This window comes from Triturus cristatus, chromosome 12, assembly GCF_964204655.1.
Source record: "Triturus cristatus chromosome 12, aTriCri1.1, whole genome shotgun sequence".
Classification (NCBI taxonomy): Eukaryota; Metazoa; Chordata; class Amphibia; order Caudata; family Salamandridae; genus Triturus; species Triturus cristatus.
The window spans coordinates 226,856,509-226,880,742 of record NC_140595.1 but is presented as its reverse complement, the minus strand read 5'-3'; the positions used below and the strand labels follow the sequence as shown (position 1 = coordinate 226,880,742).

At 43.6% G+C, this 24,234-nt stretch overlaps 1 protein-coding gene across 5 annotated transcripts in view; it reads right to left on the bottom strand.

The window, feature by feature from the left end:
• Positions 1-5,649: 5,649 nt before the first annotated feature.
• The window catches only part of ZDHHC1 (zDHHC palmitoyltransferase 1), a 477,328-nt gene continuing 458,743 nt past the window's right edge, over positions 5,650-24,234 (bottom strand). For all 5 annotated transcript variants that reach the window (XM_085639635.1, XM_085639633.1, XM_085639636.1 and 2 more), the window contains one exon: positions 5,650-7,777. In XM_085639635.1, coding sequence (XP_085495761.1) covers positions 7,206-7,777 — 572 coding nt within the window. In that variant the 3' untranslated portion in view covers positions 5,650-7,205. The remainder of the gene's footprint in view (positions 7,778-24,234) is intronic.

The window sequence follows — 24,234 nt, the reverse complement described above, 5'->3', positions numbered from 1 at the left end:
ACATTTCGGGCAGACACATTAATAGCAGAGCACCAGCCGCAGTCCGTGCAGGTAACAGTGGTGGGGCCGTGTAAGGAGAGATTCCGAGGGACGATGCAGAGGGAAAATGTATTATTTATTTAATTTTCCCTCTGCATCGTCCCTCCGAATCTACCCTCACCCGGCCCCACCGCTGTTACCTGCACGGACCGTGGCTGAGGAGCACGCAATATCCGATTCGCTAATTTCCAATTAGAGTGCATCCATCCCTCACATTCAGACAGCACACAATGCACTAGACCTTCATGCAGTCCCCCCCCGTGTGTGTATCTCCTTGACCCTCATCGTCCACACTGCCGCAGTCCATGGAGGTCATAGTAGACCTGGAGTCTACATATTTTTCCCTTTAATGGGTATGTACATTTTTGTTATAGTTTCCCTCCCTAAGCACATCAAATTCTCCAAGAAGTATCTCAACATATCTGTGTCTAGGCCTCCATATGCCTTGGGATGGACATGTATTGGGCTGAGCATTTTACCTTCAGCCGAAAACAGGTCACATAAAACATATCATGTGATTTTGATGGGAGCCCCAGAGTTTGACATCATATTAAGATCTATGTTACCAATTCTTACTTCACACAGCAAGCCTTTTACCCATTTATATACCTGTGAATCCGTGTCAAGGGTGAGTACTATGATAGATCATGTGCACATTCATTGTCTTGAATTTCAACAGTGCTTTCAGCTACATTACTCTTATTGCTTCTACGGACACTCACAAAATTACCCAATTTATGTAATTTGTTGCAGTGTTTACCTAGTGTTGGGCAAGAAGGATTGTTACTCAAATATGTTGTGGATTCACATTTAAAACACAGTGTAGCAACAAGACTCCTCTTGGAATCCTTTCGTGGACCTATCTCTTACAGACAACGTATTGATCAACTCATTATTTTGCACAGCATTGAGAGACGAAAGGTTATGCTCATTAGCCATACACTTGCTTGATATCATTGAATGCTTTTACCAATATCTACTACTTCACTTAATGTTGGATCCCTACAGCTTAATAAGTGTTCTTGTATCTTTTTAGAGTGACAGCTATGTAAAAATTGGTCTCTGATATATGCTTCCAAGATATTTCAAAATTGCAAGTTGATGCCAAATATCTCAATGCTGAAATATATTCAACTCTTCCTTCCAAATTTTGTTTGCATTTGATTCCAAATTTTGTTTGCATTTGAAAAAATTAAATCGTTCCAGAAGTACACTCGGTTGTTCATTACATTTGTTAGAGTCTGATTACAGATTCTGTGTATTCAATCCAGTTCATAAAGTCACCAGAGGTAGGGTCTACCTCAGGTAGATTGTCAAAGATCTGTTGTCCCTCTGACCCAAATGACTAAACAATAAAGCTGCTTTCCTTTTCGGTTAACATTTTTCCAAGGATGTGTAAGAAAAATAGTTAAAGGTACTAGTTGGTGTGTGTAAGTCATTTCAATAAGTACAGTTTTAAAGTAGCATATAACTCCTAATTCCTGAAAGCAGTTGGTACCTCTTTAATGTTTTAAAGTAGTATAAAATGACATACCATCCAAGTAGTAATGGGTAGTAAATTATCAAGCTGATGTCCTTCTGAGTGTAATCAGACTGAAAATGAGTGTTAACTGAAACAAAATGCTCAGTACTGCACTTTCTTACGAGGTTTGTATAACCTTCAGTGGGAAGTCTTCCCAATACAAGATGTCCGCCACATTTGATACAATGTCGTCACCCCACCACATGATGAATTACATGGATGATCATCTAATGCACCTGAAACAGTGCATGATGACTGAGGGAAGCGGTGCACAGATGGGAGTGTGTTCACTCAGTGTATATTCAACTGACTCAAGCAACCTCCAGATGCGTTGCACCCGCGCAAGCTCCTGCAATCCATGAGGTGTGCAAATAGCGCCGAGACACCAGATCTGTCTAAAAGTGGGATGTGGGTGAAGAAAAGCCAACGGCAAAAACTGAAGCTGAAGAATACGTATCCTTGAAGATAATGACTCTAGAGCTAAGGTTCCCCTTCATGCTAAAATGCCAAGGAACTTGTTGACGGTGGGCTCCTGGAGTACCATATCTTATTTTCATTCTTGTTGCCAATGTCGTGAAGTGATCCAAGCCACCAAATCACTTAAAATGGTAGGTTTAATTGTAAAAGAAGGAACCCACGTCCAGCAGTCAACCTTCAGTGACTTCCAACTGCAATTGACCGTGCACAGGAGTATGCTGGAATCCACAGTGAGCAGAACTGAAACATCAAATACACAGTGAAAGAAAACATGCTTACCAAACGGTAAGTATAAAAAGCAATTACAGAACAATATACAAAAAACGACAATGGGTTAAAGCTGTAATAACTACAATAACTACACTACAGCGTTGGACACAATCAGATCCTGGCTGTGCCTGGAATAATGGGAAACTTGATTTCACCAAGTTTTGAAATGCATCTGTTCCCTGATGCTAAGCAGCGCATTGAAAACAAGAGAGGAAGCTGGAAACGGTGAAAATGATCTTGCAAGACTGTGAACCGCAGGTTGCAATTTTTACCCCCGCCAAGCTGAAAGAGACAGCTGAGGATAAGCACCATTTATTTTAGAATGTTGAGAAGACTTTAATCTTTTTCAATAACAGCACTGATTGAACGGGACATGAATAGAGATCTGGGCCTGCCAAAGGAGCCCACAAGTAAAAGGGGTGAACAAGGAGTGGGCACTGTCAACAGGATACTAAATGTAAGGTTTAGTGTGTGTAATTGTTAGTCTCCTCCTGGTAGAAGGAGATTGGCTATACATAGATACATTTCAGGCCGATGCAGGCACAACCATATAATTCCAGTTCCGCCCCTCTATGCTGGGTACAGATCAGAAACTTTATTATTTCACCATTGCTTTGAAGCTTAGAAATACTTGTTGGACACGCTAACTTGCACTTCAAGTTCCAGTATTAAATCCATATTACACATTTCATAAAGTTAAATCTGCAATCAGTATTCAAGCAGCTAGACCCTGGAACTGGCATTACCCAACTCTTAGAAAATTAGGCAATCAAATGAAATGTATAAAATCTTCAAAAAGTGTCTCTTTTAAATAGCCAGTGCCCTATCTACTCACCCACAACATTGCATGCATTGCTTCTCACAAAACTTAGGTGAATGTGCTCTTTATACGTTAATTTAACATAACCTAAATGGGCCTAGTCTCTGAATAAAACTCTGTGAAATTCTGTTGAATGTCACATTTATGAATTCCACAACTCCAATCCTGCATCTTCCATCCTTTGACAGATGAAAAAATTGAGCACAGTGTTTAATAGGTAACAACAGTTCTTTATAGTGTTAGTAAAGTGAATGGACGCTTCAGAGGTAAATAGAAAATGCATGAGACATAGTGATTTGCCAAACCTGTTGTGCTGATTTACAATTTTGTATTAAGGAAAAGTGATTGTTGTTAGATAAGTCTAAAAAAGAGATTTTTATTTTACAGTGATTACATTCTTGGATGATGAATCAAAGTGGTAATCTGTCAAAGTATGACTAAGAGGTATACAAGTACGTGTGCTCCTACCGAAGGCAATGCTAGTGTTAATGTCAGAGCTGGAATCCAAGCGCAAGGCACAAAAAGAGCATTGTAAAACGCAAGTTGCAAAATACCTGCACAAAGAAGGAGCAACAAGTTGTATTAGAAAAAAAACTTTATTACTGTGGTGGAAAGTAATTGTTTCTTGGAATTTCCAGACATTGCGTAGGTTTTGCCAAATTAATTAACATAGCCATGAACAGCACATACATGTACTTACACGTTGTGATCCTGTTGGCTAAGATTTCCCAAGCACTTGTTGTGTACTGTTCAAGAAGATGATTTGATCTCAGGTCTACGTCTGCCTCTCAGATGTGTGTTTTCTATTTAATCTTCCAGGGGATTTCAAGCGAACACTTTCTGGCTTTCATCATTTTCTGATTTAAATGTTGTAAACCGTGGTCAGTAAGCATATGCAAATTATGGAAAAGTATTTAAAAGCAACCATTAATATATAGCAGAACAGAGCTAAGTATAGCTAGGTAAACTGGTCAATACATGGGTTATGCTCTAGATCATTAAAAGTGAAGAAAGTATTTATAGGGCACCAAACACTTGGGTACCAAGGAGCAGGTAAAGCAGCAAGGACAGGTCGGAAAAAAGAAAGGCATTTAAAACAGTAGGATTTTAGATCTGCTCTTAAATTGCACTGCACACTGATTTTTGCAAGTCTAGGAAGGAGACAGTGCTACCATTTAATCCGAAGAACCTCCTGCTAGTCAGTATTCTGATATTTCAGCACTCCAGATGGACAGTAACATTTCAATTTAGCTTTTCATTGTGCCAAACCATCTAGATATTCAATTTTAAAGATCATGACTAGAGAAAAAAATCTTGACCCTCTCTTTAATTGGGAGCCAATGGGGTCTCATCAGAATTTGGCTAATTTGATCTCGAAGACCTTATCTAGTCACCTGCCAAGCGGAATTCTGAATCTTTTGGAGATAACCCAGGAGTTGTTTTTGGGTTGCCAACAAAAGATAGTACCACAACAGTCTAGGCTTGATCAACTTATGTCCCTGGCTTTAAAAGTCTTGTGACATTACTCAAAATAAATGCCACAAAGGAGTATTAACCTCTTGGTCTTTGACAACTCCGCAGAATAGCCTAATGTAACCCAAAACCTTGAAGAAGATGACCAACAATAACATGGGAGCATTCATATTAATGCAATTTTGTTGAGTCTGCCTTATTACACACTGAGCTGCCTAATTACTTGCTCACTTAATGTGTGGGACAGCAAAGGGTATTTCTCATATCCCAGAATGGTGAGATGCTGCCACAGTTGTGTTTTTTTTTAATTCATAGTAATTTACCTGGAGGAGATCTGCTGTTACATATCTAATGTTCAGACAGAAATTAGAGTGGGCCTCAGTGTTTAAATCTAATACATAAAAAGTGAGGTATTTTTGTAGGTTCCCTTATCCTATCTAGTGGTAAAATATAGAGTCCATATCAACAAGGATAAATGAGTAAGATATTGTGTTTTGCACAAACATAAACATGAAGTAAAACCATGTTGTTTACATGCATATTAGTACATGGAGCAAAAAAAGTTTTGATCCAAACTTCGCCTGTATTACTGAAACACAAATAAAACGATGCTGCCCTGTTTTTGTTGCTTGTCTAGATAACCAAGTTTTCAAATGAGGGAGATGGATCCTAGCTGAGGATAAATCGATCTATTGTGCTTGGTATGACGCGAGCAGCACATATGGTACCCAGGTCGTCTGCTTAGTTTTTACCTCAGTATAAAGTCGTTGTGGAATACGGTGTACCTACAAAAGTAGTTAGCTCTATTCCTTATGCAAGCAGAAAACTAATTTCTAAAACAGAGTTGCTGTATTTCTGTTCTGCCGTAAAAGTTACCATAATGTTGACAGTCATGCCAAATTGCTTGAATCTGAATTAAAAGGTTGCTAGCTGTGCTCTCTACTACCACCACCACCACCAAATAGTGTGTTCGTTTTCACATTCTCATCCCTTTGTCAGACAGATTTAAAAAGTCAAAGACAGTGGCCGTAAACAAAATCCGTAAAAATTTCTAGAGAACCTCCACTGGAAGGGAGAAGATAAAAACATATTTATTAAATGGTAGATATTGGAATGCCAGGCGTATCAACGAATATCAGTCTTCTTCTGCCAACAGTGCACAATCAAATACAATTACAGGACGTTAGTCATTTGGAAGGTGGAAAGACAAGTACCATGTAAAACAAAAATGGAGGAAAGAGGAAAATAGCTATAATAACAGATGCATTATATTTGTGGAATAGAAATTTGGAGGTTAAGATATTTCCCAACTTTTTCTGAATTTACATAGTGTTGGTCAATGACAACATGGTGTTAGTCCGCTTTTTTGGGAACAGCACTCCAATGCTTTGTAAAAATCCTTATAATATTGGCATTGTAAAATGCGATTTTTTTAAATGGAATAACATCCTTATCAAACAAGCTCTAAATATACTACACGATGTAGCTGGAAAATGAAGAATGTGTTACCTGGGCCCCAAAATTATGTACGGGCTAGCTAAGCAGTCAATATCGAAACAAGATTAATTCTACCCAGAACACACCAGTTCAAAGCAGGGCACCTGAATGTGCAAGAAGGCCGGTCTTCAAATTCTGAGAGAAATAAGCCAGAACAGGTAATCTAAATGGGCCAAGCAAAGGCCTTTTCTTGCGCCGTGGGCTGTTCCTGAGTTCAGACAATCAGTGATGTTTTCTCTCAAATCCATTGCGAGGCTGATTATATTTCTTCTTCCAAAGAGAAGGTGATGAACTACAAATTTAGTGAAAAATCAATCTATGCAGCATGTTATAGTTAATTGCTTGAGGACAACAAGCTAGTTTCAATCAATCCTCAACAAGTGTGAAAACAAACTATTGGACAATTTTCAGGATTCTTGGTGGTGGTCCTTGCGCTGGAGTTAAATGACATGTGGTAACAGTGCTTGTGGTAATTGCCCTGCCATTCGGGAGACACCCCTGAAGAGTTCCGTAAAAATACACGTGAGACACTTAAAGAGGAGTGTGTGTCTTGTAAAGCACACCCTCTTCTTACAAATTGTAACCTATGTTGCAGCAAGTCACAGTGTTACGGATGTGAGACACAGTACTGCAAAACATTCAGAAGTTTAGCCCCCAAGCACCTTTAAGGATTTAGATGTTGGCTATGTAGTAGTATCATAAAATAGTTTTGAACGACTAAGTACTTTCCACAGACCATCAATGTTCCTAGTTTTAGTACAAATGTACACCACAAGAAGGCGCAAACCTTGTAAAACTTAACTTCACATCTGCTTCTTCCCTTGCATGACTGAGGCATGTGTTACAGCCTTCAACAGGAACAAAACAGCCTAGTCGTCCTTGAAGAAATCGAAAGGCAACACGTTTCTCAGAGTTCTGCTCATTCTGAAGGTGATATTTTTCTTCCATGACAGTGCTTGCCCTCATAGAGCTTGGCTTAAAGGTTCTAAAAAGAAATGAATTGAAGACGCATTCTTCAATTGCTTTCCATCAGAAGGGAATTCTTTGTCCACGAATGGGTGCTTAGATGTTTTATTTTAATAATAGGCTTACTTTGAGAAGAATGATCTATGCCATTGTGATATGGCTGCCCACATCTGAATATTCACTTCTGACAACGGTGGGTACATGAGGTCCATTATGGCTCGCATGAGGCCATTTCCTTTTGTGATGTTCAGACAGTGCTTCCTTTGGGCTTACTCTTGAGCTGAAATTAGGGTCAAGCAACTGTGCACTCCCTTCACTTACAAAGACTGAGGGCATCTTTGGGGACAGTTCAAACTTTTGTCTCGGGTCCAGGGATCGGAAGAAACTCTTCCTCTTTGAGTATTGCTCTGGAGAATTCCTGGGATGTTCACCTCTGCTTTGCCTTGCAGGAATCATGTTCTTTTGAAAGTTTCCCAAACTGCTCTTAGCGTAATGATGGTTTTTGCGGCTGTAACTGGGCACTTCGGCACTACCAAGACAGGTCTGAGCAACAGGGATCTCATCCATGGATTCAGCAGAGTCAGAGTGATAGTCTGCCGGTGGACCTGCTGCCAGGATGGGATTAAGATTGATTTGTGCCAACAAAGGTAATGATCTTGCAGGAAATGCTGAGATGGGGAGGAGGAGACCCTGAGATGGAGCAGGCAAGCATTCTGCATGGAGAAACACAGATAATAAAGAACAGGTGAGAACATGTTTTTCTTATGTTTCTTCTAGTTGTAAAAGTGTGCAACATGTGATTAAACTTAGGCTACGATAATTTATTTACATAAACTAATATTCCTTATCATGCACAAAATATAAATACTGTTTGAATGTACCACAAAGAATTTTAAAATGATGAACAAGAGGTCTATCGTCTTTAGCTAAAACATTTTTGCTGGTTGTTGTGTGACCAAATGACTAACCGGTAACACCATCTTTTTCTACTGATGCATTATGAAGCACCACCACAGCCACATTAATGAACTGTGCTTAGCTAAGAATGGACAAAAAGACTGATATTAAGTGATTGGTTCAGAGTGGCATCACAGACAACAAAAGTGAAGTACAAGTTGACAATGTGTTCACTCAGAACCCCAAAGTAAGAATCATGAAGTAGTCTCAAAGCACTTAAAGAGAGGCTGCGGAACACAATTGCAGGCTTCGTGAACTCACTACAGTTCATCGGTAAACAGCAGCCAAAAGAACAAATGATTCAACTTCTATGGTAGTTTTTTTGATGTCTCTCCATCTTCCTGCAATCCCGTTGCTTAATTTGCTTAGTTTATTCCACACCTTTTAGACAAATTAAAGCCAGAAACAACAAAAATACAGAGTTTAATATATAAATAATATTCCTATCACTAAAAAATGGGAAGGCAATATGAAATCTATGAGAAGATAAATATCCATTAGTAACAACTTTACCAAAACCTACCGAAAGTAAGTTGTTCTAATGAATCCTCTTTCTCTGTATTAGTGAACCTCTCACAAAATAATTGGGGGAGGGAAGGGTCTGAGTGAAAACACAAGGTAAAAGATCACAGAAGAAAGCTCTGAAGAACAACAAAACCAAAGTACAAATCTTCTTTCAAGTGAGCAACCAAACTCAGGGGGGTAGCTTGAGGGAGTGTTTCGGGTGTCATCCCCCCCCCCCACACTCAATTGACGTCATTTAGGAGGTCGCTGTTGCGACTCCTGGCATGCCCCTTGTGACCCCTGGTATTGCCTTTGCGACCCCTAGTGTCAGCAATGGCAAAATCAGTGCCAGGAACAAAAGCAGCTCGTCCTTATGGACGTTGGTGAGGGCTTCAGTCTCCTTTTTGTTAGTCATTTTTTTAAATTATACTAATAGTGAATAATATTACATTATTTGCTATTAGTTTAATAAAACATGGAGTACAAATAGCTGGAATATGACTTTCCCTAGAAGCTCCCTCCGAGCCTATGGCGAATCAAGATCATGAAAGATTCATATTCAGGCAGGCGAGACAACAGTCAGAAGAGTACTTGGATGTGTTTTATGCGCGCTTAAAAGAGCTAGCCAGCACATGCGGTTTTCACGGCAAGACAGAAGAGATAAGGGGACAGATCATTCAAGGGAGTGCCTCTGCGAAACTGCAAGAAAGGATCCTCGAAGAGTCCGGGAAATTACTACCGGACATCCTCACCCAAGGAATTATCGAGAGAGCAGGCTGCACTTCAAAAACCTGTCAAGACGGAGCCAGTTAACGTCATCACCGCCAGCGCACCGGTGCAGTCAAACAAAGGAAGATATCCGATAACACGGTCATGCAGATACAGTGGGGGACCATCCCATCGCCCCTCGGAGTGCCCGGCAAGGGACAAAAAGTGCTCAGCGTATGGAAACTGAATCACTTCATGAAGGTATGCCGCTCCAGTAAAGGGCACCCTGAAATCCACAGTCAACAATATCCAGGAGGTCCAGGAAATAAGCAATGACATAGATGACGATGAGAGTGAAGAACACACCGTCCACTCAGTCTTCACTATTGGCACAGCGGCCCAACCATCGAGCTAGTTACCCCAATGCCACATAACAGTGGTTGGACACTTCTCCACTGTGGTAGTGGACACGGGGGCTACCATTAATATCATGTCTTCAGAGGCCTACGGAAAGATGAACCGTCCGCCGTCAGTAGCTCCAAGAAAGACCAACGTTTTTACGTATGGAAAGAAACGACCACTAGTCATCAGAGGCCAGTTCAAGACCACAAACGTACATTCAGTTACAACTGTATGTGACGGACGAAGGTCACGGCATGCTATTAGGATGCTGGTCAGCGGATCCCTGGCATAGTTACCTTTGCATTTGGGATACACCAAGAAGAGGTCAGTCACATCCCGAACGTCTCTCCTGAAGTCTTCAATGGCATTGGATCTTTACGAGGGAAGCAGATACACTTGGACATAGACCCGTCTATCCAGCCTGTGGCGCTTCAACATCAACGCATCGCATTTCACCTCAGGCCTCTGGTGGAAAAGGAACGGAACAAACTAGAAGCTGCAGGCATAGAAAAAGTAAAGGGCCCCACTCCCTGGGTATCACCCATTGTTCGTGCAAGAAAGCCGAAACAACCCGGAGAGGTGAGGATTTGAGTGGCTATGCGCCTACCTAATGCTGCCATCAAATGGGAGAAGCATCTCACCCCCACTATTGATGACTTCATTGATGAGCTCAGTGAAGACAGCTGATTCTCAAAGCTTGATCTTTTCTCTGGATACCACCAGCTAGTTCTAAACGGAGAACAAAGGTTCATAACAACCTTCTCCACACATCTCGGTCTGTGACAACACCGGCAGCTGAGCTTTGGGGTATCCAGTGCGGCCGAAGTTTTCCAAGACACCATCCGAGAGCTCCTTGCTGATCTTCCGGGGGTGGTGAGCTTCAGCGACGAAATCTTGATCTTGATCCACGCCAAGTCGATACCAGAACATAATGCCAGACTTCGACTAGTGCTTCAAAGGAGTCAGGACTCAGGACTCACTCCACTGCAACAAATGTGAATTACTGCAGCAGAAGTTGCAATTCTTCGGGTACATATTCTCCTCAGAGGGTGTGGCCCCAGATCCGGAGATGGTGAAAAACATTAAAGATACACCAGCTCCAAACAGTGTGACCGAGATGCGCAGTTTTCTTGGCATGGTCAACTACTGTGGCCGGTTCATAAAAGACCTATCTTTGCTAACGCTACCCCTACGGGAGTTGACCAAAGCTTCAGTTTCATGGTCGTGGGGTCCAGAACACGAAAATGCATTTCAAGCTACCAATGATGCCCTTTCCAGCTTCACAACCCTACGATACTTTGATCCTCAACAGAACACTCTGATTGCAGTGGACGCAGTACCTTGAGGGTTGGGGACTGTCTTGATCTAGCAGCCTGGCGAAGAGGCAGAGTGGGCGCCAGTGACCTTTGCAAGCCAGTCACTGACCAACACTGAGCAGAGGTACTCTTAGATTGAAAAGGAGGCCATGGCCATTCATTGGAGGTGCCGTCACTTCCATCTGTATGTGTATGGAAAGCCATTCCTCATCACAACTGATCACAAGCCTCTAATCCCGCTGTTCATTGGGACTGCGTCAAAACCACCACCCAAGATAGAAAAGTGGATGCTCCAACTGCAGGAGTATGACTGTAAAGTTGAGTATCACCCCGGGGCGAACAAGCCCGCTGACTACCTGTCCTGACATCCTTGGGCAGCCATGCCCAATGAAGAAGAGGATGCGGAGGAGACGGAAGAATATGTGTGGTATGTGGTGGACAGGTTTTGCCCCCTGCCCATGTCAATGGACCTATGCTGAGCCACCTCCCAAGACGAATGTCGGAAAAAAGCTCTAGAGGCTGTGAGGACAAATAAGTGGCACCAGCTGAAAAACCAGTGGACTCTCTTTACCCCGGAGACTTGAAGGGTGTTGGAAAGCCTATACCAAGTACGACAGGAGCTAAGTGCTGATCCTAACGGATGTCTACTGCGTGGCCATCGCCTGATTATCCCCATGTCGTTAGTTGATAGAGCAATACTATTGGCACATGCCAAACATCAGGGGAGTGTGAAAACTAAAGGCCGCCTATGAACCAAGGTGTGGTTCCCCTTGATGGATGAGAAAGTAGAGGACACCGTGCACACCTGATCATGGTGTCAAGCGTCGGGAGAATAAAGCCCTCCAGCATCCATAATAATCGAACCAGGTTCCAAGGGTCCCTGGATATGCGCCAGCATGGATTTTGGGAGCCTCCCAGATGGGAGACACTCTTTAGTGGTCATCGATGACTACTCGAAATATCCAGAAGTTGAGGTCTTATAATCCCTAAGTGCAGCAGAAGTCATTCCGAAGCTAGAAAAGATAATGGCCACCCATGGTCTCATTAAAGAACTAAGGACAGACAATGGCCCTCCCTTTCAAGGGCAGGAGATTGCATCCTACCTCACGTCCATGGGTATCAGCCACCAAAAAATAACCCCCATGTGGCTGCAAGCCCATGGGGAAGCTGAATGCTACATGAGGACATTGAACAAAGTGATCAGAATTGCCTCTGCCAATAGGGAATCTTCTGAACAGTCAATTTACTCCTTTCTAAGGGACTACCGACAAACACCCCACTCAACTGTGTGCTATTCGGGGATCATCACTCCAGTAGCAAATTCAGACTGCCATTAGAGAAGGATGAAAGGAACACAAGTCACGGCTCAGATGGGCCAAGAGGTTACGACATGGAACATCTCAGCGTTCAAAAAATTCCATCCCCGACTCACCACAGCATCTCAGGATTGCCAAGTGAGACTGGACTGTCTCGAGAGAGAACTAAGTAATAACAAGCATTAGTAAATGCATTAGGTTTCGCCTACGGGATTAATAATGAGTTAAGAGATATGGGAGCAGTGTATGAGTGTAGGGAGAACGGTGTGAGTGCTCTCTGTGCAGGGTGAGTGGTGCATGAATGAAGGCAATCAAGGTGTGGGACATTACCTGTTGCAATCAATCAAGCTAGTTCTAAATTGTCCAAACACAATGGTAGATCATAAAAATCAATGTACCTCAGCGGTGGAATGCTTTGACCCCCAGACCAATATGGTGGATATTAACATAGGTTTGCACCACATTTTTACACTCAACTAAATATCCCCTCTCATCTAGAAACCATATAGTTAACTTGCTGATGGATAATGATAGCTTTTGCGTCCAAGGGCAATGGTCAGGATAACACAGACATGCTTCCATAATACAAACAGGGTTTCTGCAAATAAAAACAGAGTGAAATGGAGAGTGCAGGAGTTACAGCCTTTACCTAACAAGTCAGATATAAGCATCAATGTGCTTAAGTAAATAACATTAATTCATGTTATATGAATAACCCCAAAGCCAGTCCTCTTCCATTAATGTTTTCTTTTTGGAATGGTGAGACCCTTTTGAAAAATGTTATAGATACTGTAATATTTTATCAACTTTAAAAAACAGAACGTAAGACGGTTATAGTAGTTAATTGCTGTGCTTCATCTGTACAGGTAACAAGCAGATCGACTATGATGACAGCCAAATTCACTAGTCAAACATGTGTGCTCTAATTGAAAAGCAATATAGAAATCATAATCTTGGGAAATATGAATAAAATGAACAGAAGTTATAGAATCAAAAAGAAATCGGAATTGGTTATGGGGGAGTGGAGAAGGTATGAGATGTCACAGTGAATTGGCTATCGGTGATACAGCTCACCTGGATTCGCATGAAGCCTTTGTGGAAATGATTGGGGAGTGCTCGAGTAATCGTCCCTCAAGAAAGTGGACCGCTAAAGCGCTCGTTATAAAAGATGAGTATAAAAGTGCCCTTAGAGCCGAAAGCCAAATGAATGAGGATAGGAATACGGCTCCCGATTTCCTGACCTCTAGCAAGCCAGTTTACCCGCAGCTCTCTAAGTTGCCAATGAGCTCGCAGCAACAGTGATCGATAAGGAAGATGCTGCAATGCCATGTGTGCGGGCACGCTGCGCTGCATGTGCATCATGATAAGACAAGAGGACGATGAAGGAGGCAGCTACAAGGGAGAAGAATCTAAAAAAAGCGCTGTGTGTGTAAAACCTTAAAAAAAATAGTTCCACAAAAGCGAATGGAAACAGTACTTGGACACCGATAAGAGAAGCAAACGAGGGAAACACAGGAACAACAGGAAACAGTATGCTACAGCCAATAGAAATGGAGATACATTAAGTGGCAAGCACAGGAACTAATGAAAAGCAAGGAAAGCAAGGGGGCGGGTTGTACTCCCCTTTTAAGATTTATATTAAATACAATAGATTTTACAAGCACAGCACAAGCGATGTGCAGGCAAAAACTAAAAAGCAAGCATTTCAGCATACTGTTGGAAGCTATCTGCTTTTAACGTGGGATGAAATCTCATCTTGACGGTAAATGGGCTGAAACAGTTAACAAATTTAGTAGAAGTATCGTAAATGCGTGCAGCCAGGGGAAGTTAACACAAAAAAAAAATACACACAATAGGGAAGGAACACAGTAACTTTGCATTGTGAACCGATAAGAGCACCCTTTTAAGATATATTAAATACAAGAGATTTCACAAGCACAGTGCAAGCGCTGTGCAGCCAAAACCTAAAAATCACACAGGGGCGGCCCTTAGAGTGGGCGAGGCCTCTTGCCGAAAAGTACCAAAGAGGCACTTGTGCCCCAACCCTGCCCCCAAACCCCTTCCTCCAAAAACAAAACAAATCTTTCTAAGTCTGGTGCTGATGTCCTGGGGTGCTTTCACACCTCTTAATTGACATCAGTAGTTCAAAGCCTCAGAAAACGAGCTGGAAATCCACTGTTTACAGTGGTTTCTCAGCTTGTTTTCACTTCAACCGTGTTAGATTTGCTCCTCACCGTGTGATGGAAGCCGATATTGTGTGTGTTACATGGTGGCACCATGTGAGTTGGTAGGTCTGCCACATACATTTACCAACTGCACAGAGCAGCTGGTAAATGTATATGTTAAATGAAACAGAATTGGGGAATATGTGTGATATTACCGAATCGACAAAATTGTTTTCACGCAGTAGTACCCCATTCCATTGCACAGTACTGGGTTGGATTTACAGCACAGCAACAGTTACTTTGCATGCTAATTTATCACGTGTTTTATCCATACCAATACTGTGCAACCCATAATGAAAGCCCATGGTGTTCCAAGCGAGATAAGAGAGACAAGAGAACATATGATGAGCATTCATGTCCTACTGAAGAGCAGGAATTTATTTTTTTCTGAGATCTTCGGCAAGGCTGTTCCAGACTTTAGGGCCAAACAAGGAGGCTTAGTTCAGAGTTTCTGTTTTCCTTACGTTTGGGATAGTCCATAACAGTTAAGATTGAAATTTGTTCCTAATATTTGTTTCTCCTCCTATAAACAGGAGTTTATCATTTAGTAGGTGTGTTGGCCTCAAGGAAGAGCTCTGTAGTTCAAGCATGCAATCTTAAATTGGATTCTGGCATCCAGAGGAAGCCAATGGAAGTTGCTCAAGATGGGAGTGATGCTGTCCAACTTCTTTGCCTCACTTACATTCCGGGAAGCTATGTCCAAGGTGGCTAGGAGAGGAGCTAGTGTAATTTGAGGGCAGACCTGTGAGTAAGGCACTTCCCCATCAAGGGGTGAGCGGATCATTGCCTCCCAAGTGGTTCTGAAATGTTTAGGTGACATGGCTGGTTTCACTTTTGTTACAAGTTGGAGTTGAAATTGGGAGGTTTGGCCAATTACGAGATATCTGCAGACATGGTAATATTCTGATTCAGGTTGAAACTCAAACTCTTTGCTGCAGGGACTAAATATAGGGTAACTCCAAGTCATTTAGGATTGGAAAACAGAAAGTGGGTTTCTGTTGCAGTAACCTTCCAACTTTTTGCCAGATTTCAGTTGCACGTTGACAGAATGTGACCTGGGTCCCTGCCAGTCAGGTTCCCAGTGCCTGTGTTCTTGTCCCTAAACTGTACCATTGCTACCACAAGTGGCACAACTCTGGCCTACCTGTAAGTCCCTTGTAGTGGGTAATTATGGTACCAAAGAGCATGGTAGCCAGAGAAAGGCTTCTGAGGGCTGCAGCATGTATTAAGCAACCCTCAGAGACCTCTCACCACAAACATGCACCACTGCCATTGCACCCTGCGTATTTTGGTGCAGCTAAAAGTGAAGAGTCGATGTGGCGCACACACCTCTGTCTAGCATGCCTACCAGTCAGTGCATGAGGCATAGGTAAATCACCCTTAAGGCAGGGAACACTATAACTCATTTGAGGACCTATTGGCATGAGCATATAGGCCCCTATAATATCAAAGGGCCTGATTACGAGTCTGGTGGTCTTGCGACTGCCAGACTTGCGGTGGCGCAGGAGCGGCGGTCCACCGGTTTGCTGATTCCAACTCTGTAAGTCGTATCCGTGGTGGACTGCCTACTGCGCCAGGGAACGGTTGTTCCCTGGCGCAGACACAGGAGCGCCAGAATGCAATATGCAGAGCGGGGACTGGCGCAGTCCCGCTCAGCATATTTTGAGTTCCTCCTCTGCCAGCCATTTCATGGTGGAGCCCCATCATGAAAAGGCTGGCGGAGCAGCAACAAAGGGGGCCCCCATGTGTCCCTCACTGTGGAGATTCAACCATGGGGGCACACCATGTACCCCCCTGTCTGTATCCCCACAAAGTTCCAACACGGCATGGACGTCCACATCCATGCCGTGTTGGAACTTTTTTGCCATTCCAATTGAGGTGCCTGTTTTCCAGGCACCGCCATGGAAAAGGCTGTTCAACTCATGATACGGTCGGCTGTCCTTGCACGGGATTGGCACAGCGGAGCCGGCGATGCTGCACCAAACTCGTGATCGGGCTTAAAGTCCATTCTTAGATATTATAAGTGCCTTTGCACTGTGACCCCTGTCCCTCCTACTAGCAGGAAGAGCCCTCCTTCCAGTCTTCTCCCCAAATTTGGGCGGGAAGACAGGCGGGAAAAATTAGCAAGCCTGGGAGGTGTGCCCACCTCTGCCAACCTCACTCTTCAGGTGGGGAAGGCAAAGTGAAGCCCACTCCTCAATACCCACCATCTTGCTGATGGAGGGCATCCCCCAATCAGGGTTAGGGAATGTGCCCACTCCCCCACGTGGGGTTAGCACATAAGGTTAGTAGTCCTTTGGCTACTACCTCGAGACCCCTAAAATGCCCCCTAAACACAGTATTTAAGGGGCAGCCCGAACCCAGGACTCTAGATTCCAGCAACCTACGAAGAAGAAGGGTGGAAAAAGTAGCACAGCCGAGGAGACTGAAGAGAAGAACTGACTTGGCCGCAGCCTTACAGACCAGTCTGTAGTTTCCATAGATCCTGTGGCAAAACTCAACTTGTCCTGCAGCCAGCGACCTCCAGAAACTCTGGGAGGACTGACTGCCTTCAACAAAGACCAGATCTCCTGCAAACTGCAGCTCTGTTCAAAAGAAACTCCAAAGACTCTGAGCCTGCTGAGGACGAAGAAACTCGATGCCTGAATCCACCACTGCACCCGTTGCCTACAGCCTGAGTCCTAGTAGCCCACCGGTCCCAGTGAAGTCCCCCAGCGCTCCAGATTCCGAATCCACCGTGGGATGACCCCTCCAGGACACTCTAAAGTCACCTGCATGGAGACCCCCCCACCAACTGCGAGTGGCCCGGTAAGGTGAAACCCAACCTCAAAAGGCATCAATGCATCCGGCCACCCTGTGCCCTGGAGAAGAGGACCTGAGGTGTACCTACATCCCGAGCTATCCAACTTACTTGCCCAGCTGTTGGTTCTTCCCAGAAGACTTCCTGGACCGAGCCTGCAGCCAAAATCCCAAACAGGCAACTTCCATAGGATTACATTGGGCTCCCAACACCTCCTAAGCACTCTGCACCCGGCCACCTCTGGGTCGTGGGTGATGTGGACCTGAGATCCCCTTTGCCCTGACCTTTACCCTAGGAGCTTGGCTCCCAAGACTGAATGGCCTGCCCATGAGCAGCCCCCAAACGAGGTGCCCCCTAACCCCATTTGCTAACATTGGCACCCTGCACTCTGCACCCGGCCGCCCTAGTGGTGGTGGTGGTTCCCCTTAAGTGCCATCCTGAACCTTGGGGAACCTAGGTTCTACCCCCTAAAACTTCAATTCCGAAACCGTTTCACTGACCTGTAACCTAACACTTAGTTTTCCCCATAGTACTCAATGGTGGGTTTTCTCTGAGAATTTTTCTAAAGTGTTGAACTGCCTTGTGCTGCACAAAAAGTAACCTATTGCACAAGGGTTAACCTGCTTACAAATGTCCTGTGTGGTGTATACTGTGTTAGGAGTGTGTAATACAACAACTTGAACAGTAATCTAAAAGTAATCAAAAAGTAACTGCAAGCATTTAACAGTTTACAAATCGTTTTCAGTATTAAAAAAGTAATCTGAATGTTCTTACAAAACCAGTATTTACTGTATTGCTAACAGTAACATTGTATGAAGTATCACTTACCTGCTACTAAGTATGGCATGGTTCTAGAAATAAAATAATATAACAACTTTTTATAAAGTGTGTGACATCATTTCTTGTCTAAGTGTGTAAAACAAATGCTTAACACTACCCTCCCGATAAGCTTGACTGCTCAACCACACTACCACAAAAGAGAGTAAAGTATTATCTACTTTAGCCTCTGCTATACCTCTAAAGATTGAAGGGACTGTGCACACTATACCTTACTTTGGTATAGTATTTGCAGAGCCGGCTTCCTACAGACAGGAAGTCAGCAAGTGGTAGATTAAAGGAGGAGAAATTCACTAAATTGGGGTTATGTTTTAGGGAAAATTCATTCATAGAGTTTTAAGGTCTACTGGGTAAGAGATTCTTAGGTGCCACATGTGTATCTGTGTATGCTTATCCCTTCTGTGTTTACCATCAAACACACAAGCTCCATCGGGCAAAAGTTGGATTCCTGAGGAACGCCACAGCAGAATAGATGGTTCATACGATTTGAATGCTATTTACTTTCACATATTGTGAACTAGGAAATATTTTATGAGTAAATCATAATATATTTGGGAAATTTTGGCCGATAGAATTAGCGATACTGGTCAGTATTTCTTTATATAATGTAGAATAACTCTGCGGACCAGTTGCTGTTCCTTGTCCGCTTCATTTGGTTTTCACATCAGCGCTCGGGTGGGACTTCATCCCCCAGTGCACATTGGAGCCAGCAAGCTTCGCTGGGCATTACTAAACCCGCCAACACCTCCCGCAACAAGGGTAACCAGTTGCTGTCCCTGGCCGCTTCATTTGGTTTTCACATCAGCAGTGGGGTGGGACTTCGTCCCCCAGCGTGCAATGTGGCCAGCAAGCTTCCCTGGACGCTACTTAACCCGCCAACACCTCCTGGCAGCACGGGTAACCACTTGCTGTTCCCTGCCCACTTCAGTTGCTTTTCAAATCGGCGCTGGGGTGGACCTTTATCCCCCAGCGCGCACTGGGTCCAGCAAGCTTCAAGGAATGCTACGTAACTCACCAACACCTTCCGCAGCACGGGACATGCCCGGGCGTGTGCCTGGGCTTAGACCGGGCCAAGATGGGCCCTTCTTCGCCTGGGCCCACTCTCTTTCATCCGAACAGACAATCAGTCGCACCGCGTTAGCTTTTACACTGTATTGTGGACTCTTTCTAAACAAGCATTGGCAATGCCAATCGGTCTCGCTATTGGGATCTTATATGTATTTAGCTATGCAGCACATTAGCGTGGGTGCTGAAACATATACTGTTCTTAAACATGTAGGGAAAGTAAGCACCAAACTGCGTGACACGCCATGCATGGGAACAGATGGTCACACCAGACGTGGGCGGCAGTGCTCAACTGAATGAACCATAAGTATGCCAGTATCCTGACTCACTTCCGCTAATGGTAAATACTGCAGCCAATAGTCAGTGAAAAGGTGACTTCATTCTGCTTGCTCAATGTGCTTCTCTCCTGCTACATGTCACGCATCGCTTCTATGGGCCAGGATACATGCAGAGGAATGAAAATGAATTACATTGCATGAGAATGTCATACATAAAACACACAAATTGTCATGTAAAGTAAGCGGTTTAAACTTGCGAACTTTCAGTGGCTTCCAAAAGGAGCCAGCCACGGGTAACTAATTTTGCATGCATTCTTTACAATCAATTTTAAAATTGCTGTAAGATTTACCGAACGAGACACTAGCATCATGCCACAGCATGTACCTGCAAAGGAGCTTCATTTTATCCCTCGTGTGTGTGTGCTAAGAATCACCAGTTCTAGCCGCACTTGTCTGCAGATGAAGCCTTTCTGAAGCACTATTAGTCAAGTAAAAAATCACACAAGAAACCCCGGCTCACCCTCATGCACAATGTGCTCCTTGGCATATAGCTCCGCATAAGAAGTAGGCTAACTTAAAAACACCTAAGCTAAAAATCTGTGCTTAGCGTTGTGTGCGGCCGACTTGTATTTTGCTGTTTCTGTCATTGCATGCATACATAATACAGCAAGTAACATTACACCTACCACAAGCCAGCACTATTGGCTTGGCCAATGGGTGTTAGTTGCGTAAGATAAATAAGCATTAACTATGGATTCGTTGTATACAATATTGAAAATGCTTCGGTGCTGTAATAATGAGTCTGCAAGAACTATAAGGAGTCTCCAAAGTTACCTCAAAGGCAGGGAAGGGTAGCACTGTGCAGAGTTCATATTTTTTTCCATCCTGCGGGCAGAAATGGAGACCCGTCTCAGTACCTGCTTTTTAGAACTTTTTAGAAGCACCGGCAGGACCCGGCTCACTTAAAGCACTGGATGCAACTGAGTAGTATTGAGGAGGAAGAGTGTGATGGCGAGACATGGAACAAGCATTGGCATAGCCAATAGGTCTCGCTTTTGGGACCTTATAAGTATTTAGTTATGCAGCACAATATCCTTGGTGCACCAACATTAACTGTTGCATTGTTAAACTGTTATAAGGTCCCAAAGGCGAGACCTATTGGCTATGCCAATGCTTGTTTTTTTTACTGTTAAAACGCCGGTGTGCCTATTTTATTACTTGTCACACAAGGTGAGATGCTCTCCCGATCTTGTATAGGATGTCTGAAGTAATCCTGAGGATTATTCGGAGAAAGATCAAACTCCTCCGGGTGTCCCAGAATAGAAAGGTGATATTTGGGGACATCAAGTCGTTCTTTCACACCTCTCCGCTTGCAGGCAGAAGGATATGTCTGCCCTCTGTGCCCTTACAAGAGAGGTTGAGTGCTCAGTGCAAAGGCTGTAGCACATTCAGTCTCACTGCCTTCTGCTCGTAGCAGCAGTTCATCTAGCTAGTATTCAAGCTCCTGGCATGGTCAGGGTGCTGCCACCAGTAAAAGCCCCATTATTGTTCATTACCCTTTTAAAATAAAGACAAGGTTTCGTAGACAATGATGAAGGAATATGGCATTTCTATTATGAGTTCACATGTTTTCCGGTGGTTCTTCGTGACCCACTGCATCTTGCATGCGGCTTCCAGGCCTTTAGGCCTAGAGGTACATGAGCCGGCCAGTAAATTAAGTCTGATTATTTGGATCTGGTGAAACTGACCCTATTTCCACTTGTGCAAATGACTCTGGGGGCGAGACTGATATTCATTGGCTGTGTCTCTGTAAAGAAACGAGTCAGCCACACTTGCCATTCTGAATAGAGAAACTGGCTAAGGATATCCACACCGTTTGGGAATCAATCAAAACTAGAGCGAGTAGAGTTTGATTCAGCCCTGTTTCAACATAGCATATTTAGCCAGTGGATCCAGTCTGGTACCTAGATATGGTCACCCACTGTCTAATTCCTCATCCTAGGGACACATTAATCCTCAATACATTAAAGTCAGAAAATCCACGCCCTATGGTATCAGAAAAAGTAGTATTTACACCATCCGTAGTTTCAAAAATGATGTTTTCTTTTTACTAAATATGATAGCAATCGTAAAATGGCATGGCCTGTACCTGGTCTTCAAGTCAGCGTGAGATGCTACATGTGCTGGGATCCCCAGCCAAAATGTGTCAGAAGCCGCCGGAGCTGGGATTATATTCAACGGGGTCCAATATCCTTTCTGTTTTATGGCCAATGCCAGCTTGACCACATCATTCAAAAAAACTCAAAGGTTTACTCACCACATTTCCAAACGTGGGAATTTCTCTACTATGTAATCCACCCAAGAGCAAGTTCTGCTTTTCTGTGATAGCTTTGTTAAAGGATGCCATGTATGCAGCCATTAATAGATTACAATCCTCCTTGAAACTTGTGTTTGGTGCACACATGTTGACCGGAGTCATGTAAACTAGCTCTCAAGATTCCAATCCTTTTGGCAAGGTTAGTTGTTGACGGGGCTTGAGACATCCATTCTATCCTCAAATAGGCAGGAGATTCTGGAAGCGCCTATGTTGGGACAATTACCACAAACAAAGACGCTATCAGGAGCAAGGTTGAACCAACGTTTTCGTGACTGACCATATATTAACTATGGATAACCATGATTTAGGACAGAATATAAAAAACAGTAACTGAAGAACAGCCTCTCCCATTCTCGTCCAGTGAGATTAGGGGGAGAATTATCTTTTTTCAAAAAGTGAAAGGATATTTTCTCCATTCTATGGGTTTTTTAAATTGATCACGGATACCATGTAGGGTTTTATCTTCCTATTTCTCTGTAGGTTTTATCTCCTGGAACAAATGCCATTCTTGGCTTAGACCCAAATCTAATCATTGCATCAGATGTAAGTCGGGCTGGTTGTAGTGATTGTTGGCAGATTTCCACTGGTTCAACATGGCCACAGGAGGCGTTGGGTTTTGTACCTATAAGGCCTCCACACTCATGTGGGGGCGCGCTTGTGGCAGGGGCCCCGCAATGGGTAACTGCAGTACGGAGGTCTCGCCACCGCATCAGAATACCTACCAAATATTCGAAACCTAGTTATGGTTTAGTATTTCAGACAGTTCCGCCATTACCTCAACAGGCCTTTTTACTCCCCCGGTTTCATGGAGTTAAATTACTTTAGGGGTCTGCTTTCAATGGACGTTTTTATTACCCGATTAAACTCTTCTCACCCTATTTTATTGAGCTGCAGAGAGTGTCCAGAGTTCCTGGCTGCAGCAGAGTAAGTTTTTGTTTCCCTCTTGTTTGGCCCGATGCACAGAGAGGGAGGCTCTTTGTGATAATCACACAGTTCGAGCTCCCAAAGTGTTGTTCCTGGTATTATTAGTTCACCTTCTTCTCCGTCATTCTTTCTTAATTTCCTGTTAAATATTTTGGGATTTCAGAAATGAAGCAGCACTCAGTCACTCTCGTGATCGTAGCTTGGAGGGCTTTGGATCGGCCTAAAGAATCATTTCAATTTTGGACACCGCTGCAGGCCTCATGTCCTCCTGCGTGAGCATGGATGGCTTGGTGTCCCTGGTGAATGACATGCATGTTCTGCTTTCGGTATGAAAAAAACAAAATCACCTTCCATGGTGGCATCAATGCATGTTAGAACCAGGATTGGCAAAGCCAATAGGTCTGGATATACTGTGCCAATGTATGATAACACACTGGTTCGTCAAAAATGCTGTTTTGAAGCATTGCGTGCACAATGTGCTTTATCCTAGTACAGCCTGCCCTACTGGCTTGGCAAATGCTACAAAAAAAAGTCGCAATAAAGGTTTGCATGATTGCATTCCAATGAAAGCACTTTCTTGAAGGTGGGATGATACTACAAAATAGCATGAGGTGAGAGAAATACTCCTCTTGCTGGAGCCAAAGGTCTCTATATGTATATTTTAAAGACTTAGCAACGACACTTCTTGCAGACAGCCGCGCTGTCACGTCAGATATGAAAAGTGGACACTGAAATACAGTGAAAGTGAGATGCCCATTGAGAAGATAAGGCAGAGGGAGTTCTTTACCGACTGTAGAGCACATAAGCAGAAGTGCAGATGATTGGAGGTGATGAATTCCATACCAGAAGCCAAAATGCACAGCCTCACAATATCCTGTATAAAGTTCTTGGCCTAAGCGAGTGAATTAATCTTGCACAGTGCAAGACATGTGTACCAGAAAGTTGGCATGTTAACACGTCTAGCAAAGAGGGAGACCCACAATTGTGCAGGTTTTTTTTTTAGGCAACCAAGGCCATTCTGCACAGGATCCCCACAGGAAGCCACTGCATCTCTTGTAGTCTTGGATGGAGCATCCTTGAAGTAAGCAAGGTTCTCCAGTATTCGTGCTGACTAGGTCTGCAGCTCCTCGACCGCGCGCCTGGAAGCCTGGTGCTACTGCTTCAATATAGCAACGGCGAAGGTCAATGACTGCTCGTCAGAAGCAGCAAGTAAACGTATTTGTCGAAGTCCACCATTTTACGTGTTGACGCTACTGTTTCACTGCTGTTCGTTAATATTCAGCCTCTGGATTTCACAGATCTGTACATTCTTGAGTTATTGATTTGGATATAACCAACCCCCACTACAGCCCCCGCACCTGCCCCAAACCTGCAATTATTACTTCATATTCTTTTAGTTTGCACTTTATCCATGTTTTGTCATCTACCTGGCTGCCTTAATAAGCAGGTCAGGACCTTTGT